The sequence below is a fragment of the Perna viridis genome, chromosome 9, assembly GCF_037379345.1.
Source record: "Perna viridis isolate PV_CMFRI_1.1 ecotype Kerala chromosome 9, ASM3737934v1, whole genome shotgun sequence".
Classification (NCBI taxonomy): domain Eukaryota; kingdom Metazoa; phylum Mollusca; class Bivalvia; order Mytilida; family Mytilidae; genus Perna; species Perna viridis.
Genome location: NC_142453.1, coordinates 13,620,638 through 13,637,770, shown reverse-complemented (window position 1 = coordinate 13,637,770; position 17,133 = coordinate 13,620,638). Strand labels below are relative to the sequence as shown.

Genomic DNA, 17,133 nt, shown 5'->3' with positions numbered 1-17,133 from the left:
GACATGTATTTCTAGCGATCAAAAATCCAAATACCAACTTTTTCCAGGATACCCTAAGGAATAAACTTACCAAGTTTCGTTAGATTCTGAAAAGTAGTTTTAGAGAAGATTTATGAAATGATAACATCAAAAATAGCCAAAAATGACCAAAGGGCAATAACTCAAGCATCAGTTTACAGATTTTCAGGAAAATCAGCACACAGCTAGGTAGCTCTAAATATGCTGAACACTTTTAAACCTGACAAAACTTGCCTTCACCTAATGATTTTGAGATATTTGCAAAATATGGCTATGCTATGCACTATTTTCAGTAACGGTGGCCATGTTTTTCGACAGATCAAAAATCAAAGCAAACAGTTTGTGCAAGATACCCTAAAGAACAACCATGCTAAGTTTCATCCAGATCCAGTAGTTTCAGAGGAGAAAATGTTTGAAAATAAGCTAACAATGACAACAAGGGATGCCAAATTGATGGCAATAGCTCAAATGGCCAACGGCTAGTTGAGCTAATAAAAAAGTCGATTTTTTTTTTTGGGGGGGGGTGGCCCCTTTGAGCCCTTATACTTAAAAACCATAAGAAAAATCTGAAATCTGATTGATAAATTAATGTGGTCAGGGATTTTCATTTGGAATCCAATACACAAAAAATCTCGAATTCAGACCAAAAATAAACAAGTTATTGTCTCCACATCAGAAAAATATGCATGCTTATGACCCCTTTTTGGTCAAGTTCAAGTCTTTCCCACCAAAATCAATCCAAGTCTGACCATTGTAGAAAAGAATATTGTGAAGCAATATAATTGACATTTTTTTGGTTTTATTAGTTGAATTCAATGAAATGTTTGTTTTTGGCCCCTAATGCTTGAACGCTTGGATCTATAATAAAAAAAAATCAATACCAAACTTCCTTTTGTGGTTTAAAGTCTTGTTATAACATTTCATAAAAATCAACTAATAGTCAAGTCATAACACAAAAACCAAGTGTCTCGTATGACGTTGACAGCTCTATACAAATATACAACTGCAAATATAAACAAATGAGCAATATGTTCCAAGGCCCATAATTTTGGTACATAAATGTAAATTGATTTGTTAAAGTAATCAAGGAACCAAGATTCTCGCGGAAATCAAAAGAATGCAATCCAGGGACAAAACCAGACATGGAAAACAAAAACTGGGAGCATGGACCAGGTGCATCAGTAGTGTAAGGGTCCTCTGCTTTTCTAGTAACACCTGCCAAATTCTTCATAAAAAGTCAAGTCCTAGGTATACGAAAGAGGAAAGGAAAATTAAGACAAGTTGAAAAAATCAGTTTTCATGATGCAGATGGATACACAGTAATGATCCACAAGTTCATGATGATGACCATAAAATTTCTGTACTGATGACTTCAATCTTGAAGCAACATAACCCTTTTCCAGAAGCCTAATTGTAGGAAGTCTAGAATGATACAAAAAGTCTGTGTAGTTAGGGCAAGCTCTGGGATAACGTATGGGTTGTGATATGAAAATTCCATATGCAGGTGCTGAAGGGATGTTGCCACAAATGAAAGAAAAGTTGAAAGTCATCATGTGTAACTCATCAAGCAAAAAAAGAATAAGTATACTAAAAATGCTATTTTAAGAAATTTACTTATTCAGTCATATTTATACATCAATACAACATGTTCACTTAACAATATTGGACAGGTTAAAAAATGTACTGCAGCTAATGAACTAGATATTTTACAATGACTTATAAAAATAATGAGACTAAAACAATTTATATAACCTGAAATGGTAAATGAAAATTAATTTGCATTAATACAAATATGAATTTGTACAAAATACATGGGAGACTTTTCTTAGAGATAAATAAGGGTTAATGAAATGAATGTGAGCAGTTTACCAATACTTACTGAGTCCTAATGTGGACAGGTGATCACAAATTGATTGCTATACAGTGTCTTTTATGATTCTGCAAAATGCTTTAATTAATTGACAATTCATGACACAATTCTTTATCATCTACAAATTAGTATTGATAAACCAATTACATTACAATACCAGTTCTACTTGTATATTGAATTAAAAAACAAGTAATTGACATTTGAAAACTTTGGATTCTCTGGATTCAATGAAACAACAGTTGCCCTAGTTTACATTCAGTCTAAGCAACCATCAATCCCTTCCAGTAACAGTACTCAAGTCTGGAAATGCCACTTGAAGATATGGACCAAAATTCTAGCATTGTTGATTTCCACCAAGAATTGATCAGGAAAATATCATTTGGTCCAGAAAGAACAGAAATTTCATCTGTCAAACCAAATTTCAAGAAAAAATTGAAAATTTAGCATTTACTGTTATTCATATGAAATTTTTGTATCTACACAATGTTTCTATACAGGTTATCTTCACTAGACTAATTCTTAATCTTTCACTGTTTATCAGCTTATATAAAGTCTGTGATATTCCTTAGCACCAAAGCCAGCATTGCATTTGGGACACTTTCTCTGTCTAGTTTCATATCTGGTCTTAAGACATTCTAAACAGAAAACATGGAAACACTTCGTCAACACAGCATCCTTCCTATTCACTTTACAAGAAGGACAAGTTAATTGTTCCTGAAAAAAAAACAAAAATGGATTAAAATAAAACACTGTGCCTTATTCAATAGTACACATTCATAGCAAAGAGATCATCTATGTGATTTAGAGATATTATTTCTTTATGAACTGAGGTTAATAATACAATGTTATTGCATGAATATTGGTGAATATCAGCCTGAACAGTTACATATTGCAGAAGCATGTGAGTGCAATACGATACTCTGCGAGGGCCAATAATACAGTACTATGCATCAGTCCAATATGGCTAGCCTCAGACCTCAGGCTTGCTAGTCCAGCATGTCAGTAAGGTCAATATGGATTTTAATCGGGCCAATATGCCATATCGGACAGGTAAAAGCCACATTCAACGGCTAAATCCTATATTGGCACAATTTTGTATTGTATTGGCAGTTTATATCATATTTAGGGTAATATTCGAACGTTAGTTAATAGTCATAAATTTATGAAATAACCCTTTTATTATACAGTAATAAGTTTTCTAGTGTTCCTAAAGTACTTTTTTTAGTAGTGCAATAGTTTAAAAGTACTATTGTTAGTGGAATATCAATTTTATTGGTGTTTGTGGGTGGGCTAAACCACAAAATAACATTCCCAACTAAAAGAAGATTTTCATTGATACTGAAAACCTTAAAACCATGAACTTAATAATCCTCAAACTTGTCCTTCTCAGGGGCGGATTCAAGTGGGGGCGTGGCATGTTAGGGGTAGACTTTGGCGGTTTTAGGTTGAAACTTTAATTTCTCACTAATTTTAACACAAAAGATATCTACATTGCATCCACACTAGAAGAATATTTCAAAAATTTAACCTTGAATATTTTAACTGTGCCCCCCCAATCTAAAATCCTGAATCTGCCCCTGCTTCTTCCATAATCAAGAAAAATTGGTATCCACGAACTCAAACTCTGTCAAAGTATGATACTCTGTGAGGGCCAGTAATCACCAATATTCATGTAATAACTCTTTTCTTATGTAGTAATTAAAGAACCTCACATACAAAACAAGTACACTTATTGGACTCTCAATTAAAAAGCATTTGAAAAAAAAAATTCAGTTGGCTTTAACTCATAGAAAATCTGAATGAAACATAAACTTTATCTGTAACTCATCATGCTACATTGTAGACTCGCATACCAAAAGTCAGCTCTGAGAGCATTGAGAAAAATATTAGAAAAACTGTTTATTTTTTTTTCTTTTTATTTCTGAAACAAATAATCAGCAATGAGGAAGAAAACTTAAAACTTAATCTGCAACTCATCATGGTAGAAACACATAAAAAATCATCACAATATCTGCAAGCATTTAGGAAAAAATTCCTGAAGACTCTTATTTTTCATAAAAAAACTGCCAAGTCCTAGGCCCACAATTTTGGCAAAAAAAAAATCAGAACAAAACATAAACTTGATCTGTAATTATCATGGTAGACACACACAACAAAAATCAGCTCAATATCTGCAAGCATTAAGAAAAAAGTCCCGAAATCTAATGAGGACTGACAGACGGGTCAAATACACTACCATCTTGAACTACGTTAAGTAGGGTATAATAAGTTTGCTAGTGTTCCTAAAGAATTTTTTTTTGTGGGGTGTGATTTTTACACACTGTTCTCATAATGCACTAGGTCCGTTATAGTTATATAAGCAATATACTATGGTGCAATATGACTAGTTTTCTTTTGACAATGTATATATGCGATAAATATGTAGAAATTTTTAAAATCATTTCATTTTATTCTTTTTTTCTGAAACATGATCAATAATTTTTTATTTTCACTCAGTCAGGTAAATCATCAGATGAGTTGATTGGCAAAATGTTCCTATACTTTCTCTGTCTGTTACAATCACTACATAGCTGGGACATTGACAGAACATTGACATTCAAGTTAAAAGTAGTGTTATTCAATATGATCCTTGCTAGAATTAGTCATTTTAAGTTTGATACCGGCCATTTGTTCATGTTTAAATCCCTTCTTGTGCAGTTTATTGTAATTTACTTTTTCTGCTGATCTATAAAACCTTCACTTTGCTTTTGTCAACTATTTAATAAGTTCAAATATATTTTACTCAGTAATAATTATACAATCAAGGATTCAGAGACAAGAAGAGCTTATACAAAGTCTGTCTCCTTAAAACAAGTACGTTCTTTGGAAAAATATGCTTTCATACAGAATATGGTATTTGGAGAAAAAAAAAAGAAACAGAAGATTGAAAAGCATTATAGGTACAATGGTTGTATTTAGGTGTTCACAAATCTTTTACTGTCTATTATATACTATTTAACTGACTTGGCTCATTCTTTTTCTAGGGTTTGACTAATTCTTTTATGCAATGACCTGTTCCGCCATTTTATTTTGTTTTTATATATATACATCATTGGGGTAATGACGATTGTGTCCATAACGTACATTTAAAACACAAAATAAGACAGGTTAAAAAAGTTTAAAGTGACAATATGTACTTGCTATACTTGTTTACAAAATGACCAGTGTGCAATTTTGAAAATCAACATTCAGAAGGTTTCCTTATTTTTCCTGCAATATATGAAAAAGAGTAAAATATCGGTAAATATTGCACTTTGAATTTTTATTGAATTGAAATGGCAAATTTATTAATTTATTCCCATTTTTAATTACCTTTTTTTTTTATCATTCTAATTGTCTCTCTCTGCTATATGATCACACATTCAGAGGATGAATTCATGTAACATAATCTTTCTGTTTTTTTTAATACCCCAGTCACATTTTCAAACTAAGGTGCTTACTGTGACCACCTTTTATGTTTATTTTTTTTGTTTTTGTATAGAGGCTGATTTTTCCTTTGGCTTAAGACTACACCAGACTCCCTTTTGAAGACTTGACAGTGTCCTTCAGTAATATTTTTACTTTAGTTGATGGAGTTGTTGTTTCATAGATAAAATACTAAAATTCTGTTTTACTGTAATTTTCCTTAACACTGTTTGTTGTTGTTTTAAACCATTCCCATTTTTTACATAACCTTGTTAACATGTATTTTCACAACAAATTTGTATTACAATCATAACTCAGTAATGCAACATATTGCAGAGTTGTTCTTGGATTTTCGTAAATTTTAGCTTTTCACAGGAAAGCTCCAAATGAATCAGAACTCATGATTATTTTGGAAACTTACAAAAGAAAAAGTGGAATAGAACTAACTTTCCAAAATCAAAACTTCACTTGACCTGGGTGCTAGGAAATGAAAATTCTAGAACACTGGTTGTAATTTTTAACTAGTACTTTCCGGTCAATACCTTATATTCTGCTATTTCAGCCATCAAAACTTCATCTGCAGCACCTGCCATCTCTATCTTCTTACTCCTCTCTAACTTCCTCTGTAATTTAGCTATCTCTTCCTGAAATTTATTGACGAAAGAAGCCAAACCTAATAATGAATGTGAAATAAAATGTGGGAAATTTTATACATTTTTATTATATAGATAGCAGTGATTTACGGAATGTTCCCATTGGCATTGTAAAAATATCGATAATTCACACTGTGAATTAAATTCAGTAATTTCACTTTCACACTTTCTCTGGCTAAAACATCACAACACAAATATCAATCTGCGGTTCACAAAATTTATGTTGAAAGTAGCAACAAATAACAGAGGAAATCTATGTAATAATCAACTGAATGATCAAATAACCAAAATATGATTCACTTGTGTCCAGAATGAACTCGCATGTGAAACAAATGTTAAATCAAGGTGTTCTTTGGCTCTCATGATCATATTATGATTATTCACTAATTCCAATAAATTATCCTATTATTATAACTGCAACCTGATAAATTGTTCTGTAACCATTTGATGTCTCTCTAATACATGACTGAATGAAGAGAGACTCTAATATGTGACATTGCTCCAACCTTTTCTGACTACCACACATTATATATTTTTTAATCAAAATTGGGGTATAAATTACTGTAAAACCATATATTACAACATGCATTAATTCATGGTTTTTGATTTGTCAACAAAAATGCATTTTTACTTTTGGTCATGGAAAAGTAATCCTATATTTTTTTAACCACTGCACTATAAAATAGATTTGTTTAAGATTTTTCTCTGATACAAACCTGCATCCTGTTACGTTTAAATGACTGTTGTTCAAGAGCCCCTGTTTTCTCTGCAACAGAAACTTGAGCCTCTTTTAACTGAGCCTGGTATTTATCTAGATGGAGTTTGAGATCAGCAGCTGTCTGGGAGCTCTCTACAGCCTTTCGTTTGTGCATCTCCATAGACTGCTGAGTGAAACTGTAAAATTAACATAAAGTTAAAGCCTTTTAATTAAATGTCCAAAGTCACAAAATATAAGACATTGGTCACATATCAATTAGTCATGCAAACAGTACATTTGTTTTCTCCATTGAATTGAGCCGTTCATTAAGTACAAGTCCTCTGATAATTGACTGATGTTTCAACTATGAAGACAATCCTAGTCCAGAGAATCATGACATTCATAGTATTTTGTTAATCTGACATTTATGCCCCACTAACAGGAAGATGACAAGGCAAAATAACTAGAGGATCTAGAGAGCCTGAATCGCTCACATGGTCAAAAATAGTCTTTTTAGCATTCTAAAGCTGGACTCCTGACCTTAGTTCAACCTACATGTATTTGTTTATGAGTTATTTCTAAAAAAATTTCAATTTGACCTGCTACGGTCTATTTTAGTAACATTGGCCATGGTTTTTGCCAGATCAAAAATACCAATACACAGATTGTTAAGGAAATCTTAAGGTACATTCAAGCCAAGTTTGGTTACAATTCATCAATTAGTTTAGGAAAATATTTTTTCAAAATTGAAAATACAAAAATTCTGGGAAAAAAATCAATTTCCTGGACCCATAACTCATTCATCTGTCAATATATCTTTCTGAAAATTTCAGCACAGGTCCAACTCGCCCTGCTAAACAATTCTACATACTGCCAGATTTTAACTTAACCGAACTGTTATTATGTGCAAAATTTTGCAATTTGACCTCTAAGGTCCATTTTTATTAAAGGCTGCCATGTTTTTCACAAGATCAAAAATTCCCATCCACAGACTGTTAAAGATGTTCTAAGAAAACATCTTTGCTAAGTTTTGTTTCAATCCATCTAGTAGATTTAGAGAAGATTTTCAAAGTTATAATTCGGGAAAAAAATCCATTTAGTACCCAGAACTAATTCATTCTTAATGGATCTTTCTGAAAATTTTGGCATAGGTCCATCCCATCATGCTGAACAATTTAACATGCTGCCAGATTTTAGCTAAACTCATTTTCATTTGAGTTATTTCCAAAATTCTGAAATTTGACCTATGATCTATTTTGAGAAATGGCCATGTTTACGCAAGACAAAAAATCCCCACTTACAGATTGTTAAAGTTGTTCTATATAACATCTGTGGTAAGTTTTGTTTCAATCCATCGAGTAGTTTTAGAGGAAAAGATATTTGATAAAGTTAATGGACAACAAGGACAGATACAGTGATGGCAATAGCTGACCTGGCCTTTTAACTAGGACAATCCAAGTTTTGATTCAACATGCAACAATTTAAATGAATAACTAGAGGCTCTAGAGGCCCAAATCACACTTCTACCATCCAAAGGCAGTGATTCTTTAAAGGAGACTTGATATCATCAGACCTCTAAATGTTACTAAATGACGATCTATTTTTGTCTATATGTTACAAGAATTAGCAGTAATTTTCATATTAAGTATAGGCACTATGGAAAAAGTGACCATCCTTAAAGTGTAATATGCAGTCAAAATACAGAGAAAATATGGACAACTTGTTAAGGTAAACAATTCTGCATTGTTCAGCAACAATAGGGAAAAAAAAATATGTGTATACTGTCACATGCTAAGAAAAAAATAGGCTCAGAAGGTCTTGTTGTTGTTGTTTTTTTGTTTTTGGCTGCCATTATTGTTTAATATAGTATATATATGTGCCTGTGACGGAAAAAGCAGGTATTTCTGGAATTTCAGAAAATTGGTGATAAAAAAGTTAGGGTCATGGCAATAAAATAAGGGTCGGTCGGGTGACCGTAAACATACATATTTTTTTTGGCCTGGATATTATCAATTATCTGTATGGAATATGACAAAAATGGTTTCTTGATGGCATTATTAAGTAACTTATCATTAATAAAACCTTTTAATAGTGTTGTAGGTCTTTTATTGCTTTGTGATATAAAGTTCAATATCATAATTAAACTTTTCGACAAATTATTGATAAATGATGCATGTTTTAGGTACATTAGTTGAATTTCACCATATCTGTTCCTTTTTCTATTGGCATAGGGATCCCTTCATTAATTGAAAGCTTCATTAATTTTTAACTTATCAACAAAAAAGAAGCCAAAATCAAAACAGTAATACCTGTTTTAAATAGTTGTCTATAAAGTTTGGTATAAGATTGCTTTCTACATCTGTTCAAGCAGGAAAATTTTGGCATTTTTTTCCTTTATCTTTAAAATAGTTTTGGAGACACAAGTTGAAACTGGTGATGTAACACCTGGGCTCTAAAAATAATAATGCTTGCTGTGTTTCACACCATTTCAACATAATCAAAAACTTATGTTTAAATTCTTCTACTTCATAATACAATCACTTTAATAAAATGCTTTGCAGGGTTCAGCCTGATACAACAGTAAAGATCCAACCCTGAATAATTGGGGCAAGTACACATGTATGAACACACCATTCAAATTTGACACAGCTTCAAATTTTGACATGGATTAGACACTTGGTACAGGATAAAAATTTGGCCCTTATTCCTAAATGGTTCCAGTAAAAACCTGCAAATAAATCCCCAACTTTGTGTGTGGATATGGCACCTTATGGTACAATTTCAAAGCGATCCATTCTATTTCACTCAAGTTATCATCCATAAATCAGAAAATAATACTTGTTTCTGGCCCCTCAATGTGGCCTTGATTCTTGGTTGGTTCAAGTCACAATCCCCAAAATCAATCCGTCTTCCTTTGGCACCTTTTTGTAAAATACAGATCAGATCCATTCACTTTGCTCAAATTGTTATACAAATGCTTGTTTTAGTCCCCTTTTTGGTCTCTAAGTTATACAAATGCTTGTTTTAGTCCCCTTTTTGGTCTCTAATTCTAAAACCATTTGGGCTATAATCCCCAAAATTAATAATAACATACCTTTTATGGTTTGAAACCTTGTTATAACATTTCATAAAAATCAACTACACATTGTACTAATATTCAAAACTACGACAGGAAAATCATGTGTCTATGGATGACAACAACAACACCATACTAACATATGAATGTAAACCCAAATGAACTTTAGATACAACCTCAGATGGTACTGGATATGTGTGCAAAGTTTTATAAGAGTCAGTCATACGGTTTCTGAGAATTTCTCCAGAAAAGTTCATCGATTATTTCTATAGGAAGCAGATGATGAAAAATAATAAGAACAAGTTTTAGTTGTACTTGCTTGCAATTCACATATAAGTCCCCTTAACGTTCCCCAAAATGATCACAGAATCCAAAACTTTGAATTTAGCATACAATTTTAAGCCTAAATACCAAATTTCATAATTTTGGATGGCAGCCATTATAAATTAACAGCTGTCAACAATAATCAAAAGTATGAATTCAATCACACTTAGATGCTTTTATATATCTATTAAGTTTGGTAAAGATATCTCAAGTCAATTTTCCTACATAAGGGAAGAACATCTGGAAAAAATCACAATAATCCGCCAAATTTCTCATTACCAAGGCAACACATGAAATATTGATTCGCTTTCTTTTGTATAATATTATAGAGACCATCAAACTCTATCATCACATAAATTTTCAAGTTACCTAGATTTCAGAGATATCCCAGTGCCCTATATCATGACATATCCCCCATTTCAGATAGAAATCATCATGATGAACATTTTAACCCTGTCAGAATTTGGCTAAACCTAACAGTGTTGGAGATATATGGGTATACAGCTGCTTGACCCCTATGTTCTATTTTTAGTATCTGGGGCCATGTTTGTCTACAGATATAAAATCTACGCATCAGTTCTATGGAGGCAAAATATTGTAAGGATTGCTCATACCAAGTTTGGTTCTAATTTGTACAGTCCTGTTTGTGGAGAAGAGTTTTGAAAAATTGTTAACAACGACAAGGGACTATGCAATGGTGACTGTGATGGACACAAAATGAGCTAAAATCTTTTAAAACAGAATTTATCATTATAAATCAGAATCATCAAAATTGGATTGACGATGAACTGAAGCCTCTTATTTTTTAAAAGGAGTGGGGCCTAAAAAAACAGAAAACCATAGGGGTCTCTGCCATGACCCTAGAACAATGTGCAAAAATAAAAAGCAAATCAGAACAGATAAGTTTTACTCAAGTTATTGTAATTAAAGGACAGTTAACATTTATTTTTTTAATTTAGATTGTATGGATAATAAAGATGAAAATTGCTTACCCTAATTCCTTCTCTGCTGTAGACAATGCATTTTGTAGAACCTGTTCTTTCTCTTCCAGGTTCCTAACCACCAACATCTGAGCCTCTACCTGAGTCTGTAGAGTTGCTACCTGCTCTGCCAGAACCTCTTTCTCTTCTCTTAGTAACTTTTGTATTTGGTTTGACTTTATTCTCTGTAAGATACACATTTAATTAAAAAAATCCTTGTTCAACTCATTCATTGTATTTAGTAAAGCAATGCTTACCAGTGTTTAATTTGGTTTTTAAAAGAAACATACAACTAATGTTACTGCTTGCTTTTAGAGTATACAATTATGTGCATTGTACAGTAAAAATACATCAAGATAGCATCTTATCAATTTTCTTTGTTCTACAAATTAAGTAATAAAAACATGAAAATACCTCAGACATCAGTTTAAAATTAGCATCATCTTTTTCCTTGAGTTGTTGCATCAGCCTTAGATTTTGTTCCTGCATGTCCTCAAATGCTTGACCAGTAACTTCCATTTCATTTAACAAAGCTTCTTCTCTCTGGAAAAATATGTACTGATATATTAACACCTAATAAATCCTCTCACCCATACCCATATATAGCCTAACAGACCACTATTTTACTGATCCATAATTTATAATAGACAGATTCAATGACGATAAAGTCAACCTACATTGATTTGTACTTTGCCAAATAAGACCACTCCAATTGCCAAGAGTAATTAAGGGAACCAAGATTCTAGCAAAACAATCTAATCCATGGACAAAGACCAGACATGGAAAACAGACATACACAACAAAGAACATAAAATAACCAAAATAACACATACAAAGTAACAAAAGTAAATGAGCAACTCAGACTCCACCAAAAACTGGGAGCATGGACCAGGTGTACCAGTAGGCTTAGCATACTCTTCTTTTCTAGCAACACCTGCCAAGTTGCTCATAAAAAATCATGTCCAGTATAGAACAAAGAGGAAAAGAAAACAATGAAACCTTGAACAAATCAGTTTTCATGGTGCAGATGTATACACCATAACTATCCATAAGTTCATGAAGACGACCATAGAACTTCTGCAGAGATTACTACAATCTTGTGGTAACATAACCCTGTTCCAGAAACCTAACTGTAAGAAATTAGCGTGATAAAAAAAGCATGTGTAATTATGACAAAGTATGGCAGAATGTTTGAGTTGTGATTTGAAAACTCCTACACAGGTGCTGAAGGGATGATGCCACAGATGAAAGGAAAGTTGCCAAGAAAAGAAACAATGTACTCTATAATATAAAGACACTACAAATATTGTAAGCAAGTTAACAAAGAGAATACCCCCTGCTTCAAATGAAGTTAAATTTATAACCCGTAAAGTTCAATTACCTCCCTTTATGGTCCTAAAACAGTAACTATATTCCTTCATGCACCTCAACATATAATGGCTAGCTTTCCAACAAAAGTTTATTTCATTTCTTTGAGAAGTGTAGGAGGAGTTGGGCTTACGAGGTTTTAACATGTAAAACCCTTAAGTTAGATTTTCTCCTATTGGAGTTGTGCTGACTAGTTTTGTTGACAGATGGACGGACAAACAAACAGACGAGAGGATTCCTACATATTTCATACAAACAAAGTTTGATTGGGGGGGGGGGACTGTGGTTGCACAGGGTATAATAAAAAGCTTTGACAAACACAGGATGATAAGATTGCAGACGCTTGAACTAGGTTTACTAAGAGGAAAATGTAGACAAAATAGTAGTTTGTGACACACTTAAACAACAACTGGTTTGGATATAATAGTGCACAATACATGTATTTTGCTCTTCAGCATAAGTTGCTGGTAGAGGACTAAAAATTAACATTATACTTCAATTTTTCAATAAACACAAATTTTACCCTTCTAGTTACTTTTTTTCAGAGTATTAGGGGCAAGTGACACCACTATATCTTGCACGAAGTATACCTGCCAACTTTTGAAAATCCTCATGGTTTTTTTTTTTTACGTGGGTCACATAAGAACTGACTGTCCTGCCAACTTACATGATTTAATCATGTTTTCAAGATTTTGACCATTTGTCCCCCCCAACACGATTTTTCAGGTCAAATTTGACCCAATACATGATTTTGTCAAAATCACCTAAAAAAAACCAAAATAAGCCCCTAAATTCATGTTTCGATCTCATTTCTTTGAATTGAAGAGTCCTAAATCTGACAAAAGGTGTTAATTGCTATCTAAACAGGTAAGGGTACATTTTATAACAGGTAAATTATCTCCCAGGAGCAATCAGCTGATCAGGGTTTGACAATTAGAAAATGAATCCCAATTGGGTCTATCACTAATTTATGAACTGCCAATCATTTTCTAAAGAGTAATTTCTACTCCACAATTAATTTGACAATACTGTCATTTCAACAGGTCTAACAGTTGTAGAACCACATATGTATACAAGATTTAAAATTATTGTTTATACAAAATGAGTTGCCTCCCCTGTAGTCTTTACATTTCCTGTAATTTTAACAGTGAAGTATTTTTCCCAAAAGTTTTGTTTGCAATACTTTTCCTTTTAAATAGTGATGACTTTTGGAAATTTGGCAGCAACATTCTTGAATATTTGTTACATTTCCTCATATACTGCACCTCATGGTATGCATTTAATGAAAAGTAAGTGTAACCAAAGTTTCCTAACCCTTTCAGGTTACAGACCACCAATTCAACCAATGAGCATTTGGAACCTATGCAAAAATAGTCCTACGCAGAAATTACCCCTGTTCCTCATAGTGCTGAAAAAAAGTTCTCATCTCATTTAAAAAATTTAAACAGTTTCTGAAAGGAAAAAACATTTCTGTACATTTTATAGGTGCATTTTGCTTCTTGTGATGTGAAGCCTAATCTCCATAATGATTTCTAAATATACCCCTATCTTGTGAAAACACTGGGATTTCCCATGCTATTTATAGACACTTCACTTCCAGAGACCAGTACTGCACTGCAAGTCTGCTAACCCCAAATGCCATTCTGAGGATTGTGAGCTGACATATGTAGAATCATGCTGATATAAAGTCCTCTGCAGGTTAAAGTTAAGGTAAAGTCCAGAGAAGCCATTGAATACTGTGAAATTAGCATAGAAGCCTATGGGAAGTGGAATTAGTGGTTTTTAGCCTTAAATGCTATTATAAAGCATAATTCTGACCTACTGCCGAAGTTAGGGTTGTTTGGGTCTGAAATTTATTAGGTCTGTATTCATGAAGATCAAATCTTTAATACTTAACTCCCCTTCAAATGACAATACTGGCAAGAAGGAAATGTGCGCTCAATATGATTTAAATTAGCAGAGATGCATTTGAAAGTAAATAAAAGTTTGCAGTTTTGTCCCATAAATGTTGGTTCACACGTCATCCCACATAAAACCTCCATGGGGATTTTCAAAAGTTGGCAGGTATGCCAATATTTTTGGGACATATTTTGCAAACTACATGTGTTTTATTGTAGTAATGTATGAATGAGACAACCACTATAGCATTTAAGTGCCTTTTTCAGTTGAACAAAATATGCATGCACTGTAATAGATTGAAGTTTGTAAGCCCCTTTATTTCTTGTGGTGGTTTCCCCCAAATCTAATTGAAATTCTGAACATTTAATTAAAACTAGATAAAGTGAAGTCCCCGCATTTAACCTTCATACAGCTATATCATAACTCACAATTGTAAATAGCACTTTGTCAGATGTGTTATTGTGTTTGTGAGACACAAATGATGCCCCCGCATGTGGTTTTGTGTAAAACTCAGCATAGTTGAACGAAACTTAAACTCAATATATAACTAATCATGACAGACTCACATACCATAAACCAGTCAAATATCTTCAAGAATTAAAAAAAAAAAGTGAAAAACTATTATTTCAATACAATGCAGGGCCCATTATTTTGGTAAAACTCAGCATAGAAGAATGAAACTTATACTCAATTTGTAACTAATCATGACAGACTCACATAACAAAAAGCAGTTCAATACCCTCAAGGGTTTACAAAAAAAGTGCGGAAAACTTATTTCCATGGAATTTTTTTAAGTCCAGGGCCAATAATTTGGTAAAACTCAGCGTAGCGGAACGAAACTTTATCTTGATCTGTAACTAATCATGAAAGACTCACATACAAAAAATCAGTTCAATATCTTCAAGGATTTTCAAAAAAAAAGTGTGGGAAACTTATGGGACGTACAGAATTACAGATGGACGGAATTACAGACGGAAGGCGCTACAGATGGACGGAATTACGGATGGTTGGACAGGGGTAAAACAAAAAATAAATGAGAAAATTTATTTACATTCAGATGTATTTCTACAATTTAAGAATACATTGAGCATATATTACCTTCTTTCCATTAATTTCTTTTGAATGAGTTAGTTTTCATTTTTGAACAAGAAAAAATATAGTCCAAAAAGGTTTCTGGCTGTAACAGCCCCACCTTAGTCTAGGTGACAGAATGATGCTTCAAAATCTCATTAAATGATGGTTGGGAACTTAGGCATGTTCGTTCTTTTGATTAAATGCGTATCATGAGGTGCAGTATTTGAGAAAATGTAACAAATATTCAAGAATGTTACTATCTAATTTTCAATATCTTCACTATTTGAAAATAATGGTATTTTTTTTCTATTGCAAAATAAACTTTTGGGAAAAATACTGCACTTCTTGAAATTACAGGAAATGTGAAGACTGCAGGGGAGAACTCTTTTTGTTAAAACAAAAATAATTTTATAATTTGTTTACGACTGTATTTGTCAAGTTACTTGTGGAGTAGAAATTATTCTTAAGAAAATGATTGGCTATTCATAAAACAGTGGTAGATCCAATCGGGATCCATTTTTTAATTATCAAACCCTGACCAGCTGATTGCATCTCAGAGATTATTTACCTATCATGAAATGTACCCTTACCTGTTTAGACAGCAATTAATACCTTTTGTCAGAATTATGACTCTTCAATTCAAAGAAATGAAACTGAAACACGAATTTAGGGTTTTGAATTCAGAATTTTTCTTAGGTAAATTTGACAAAATCAGGTTTTAGGACAAATTTGATCTGAAAAATCGTGCTAGCAGGACAAATGGTCAGAATCGTGAAAACACGATTAAATCGTGTAAGTTGGCAGGTATGACCCAGTAACAATTAATAAAATTGACATTTGGTTAGCTTAAACTGGTTATCGCTTGGAAACAAAATTATCAATGAGAACGCTAATGAGCTAATGACGACAACAACAGCATGATATAATTTAAACACAATTTCCTTGTGGTTGCAGTGTTAGACATTAACTTTTGCACTAACTTGTCCAAAAGTCAATACTACTAGCCCAAATTATTTTACGTGCTGTATTAGTGTTGTAGGTAAATTATCAACCATTAATAATCACATATTTCAACTATGGAGTACTATTAAATAATCAATGGCTTATTAATGATAAGCTCTTGTTGAATGTTTGTCATAGTCTTTAGATGTGTGAACTTTTGTTTGTTACTTGCTACCATTTGAAAGTTCATAAATTCTTCAATATTTAAGATTTAAAAAAAAATTCAAAATGTATATGAATTATGCTGTGCATCAAAATTATTTGTACCTTGTAAGATAGTTTGACCTACTTATGTTTGATTTTATTGTTACACTACTTGTTGGGATGAATATTTACTCCATAAGCTCATGACAATTGGTTTCAAGGAAAAAATATGCAAAGTGAATGCATAAGCTGTACTGAACATATAAACTAAAAGTGTTTGGTTTTCTAAAATACTGATCCTAGAAAGTTATTGTCATTTTGTTCCCTCTTTTCATCTGCAAAATAAGCCTCTGCATTCAGTTAATGTTTTTCAGTATTAAAACAGAAACAAAGGCCATCAATTCTGTAGGATGTGCTCCCAGTTGTGAACTTGGTGGGTCTAGCAATTAGTGGAAATTTGTTACAGTAACTGCAAATCATCCCATCCAGAGTGTCATACAGTCCTTCAAATTCTTTACTCCTAGAGTCTTAATACTCTCTCTTCCCTTTTCATCCATTTTGACATAGTTTCTGACAGATTTCTT

The 17,133-nt window shown here is 32.7% G+C and overlaps 1 protein-coding gene across 9 annotated transcripts in view; it reads right to left on the bottom strand.

Moving 5' to 3' along the window:
* Positions 1 to 1,612: 1,612 nt before the first annotated feature.
* Positions 1,613 to 17,133, bottom strand: part of LOC148606859 (E3 ubiquitin-protein ligase Bre1-like) — a 79,377-nt gene continuing 63,856 nt past the window's right edge. For all 9 annotated transcript variants that reach the window (XM_088545607.1, XM_088545614.1, XM_088545612.1 and 6 more), the window contains 5 exons: positions 11,477 to 11,605; positions 11,075 to 11,247; positions 6,702 to 6,879; positions 5,875 to 5,976; positions 1,613 to 2,602 (listed from right to left, as the gene is read on the bottom strand). In XM_088545607.1, coding sequence (XP_088401733.1) covers positions 2,426 to 2,602; positions 5,875 to 5,976; positions 6,702 to 6,879; positions 11,075 to 11,247; positions 11,477 to 11,605 — 759 coding nt within the window. In that variant the 3' untranslated portion in view covers positions 1,613 to 2,425. The remainder of the gene's footprint in view (positions 2,603 to 5,874; positions 5,977 to 6,701; positions 6,880 to 11,074; positions 11,248 to 11,476; positions 11,606 to 17,133) is intronic.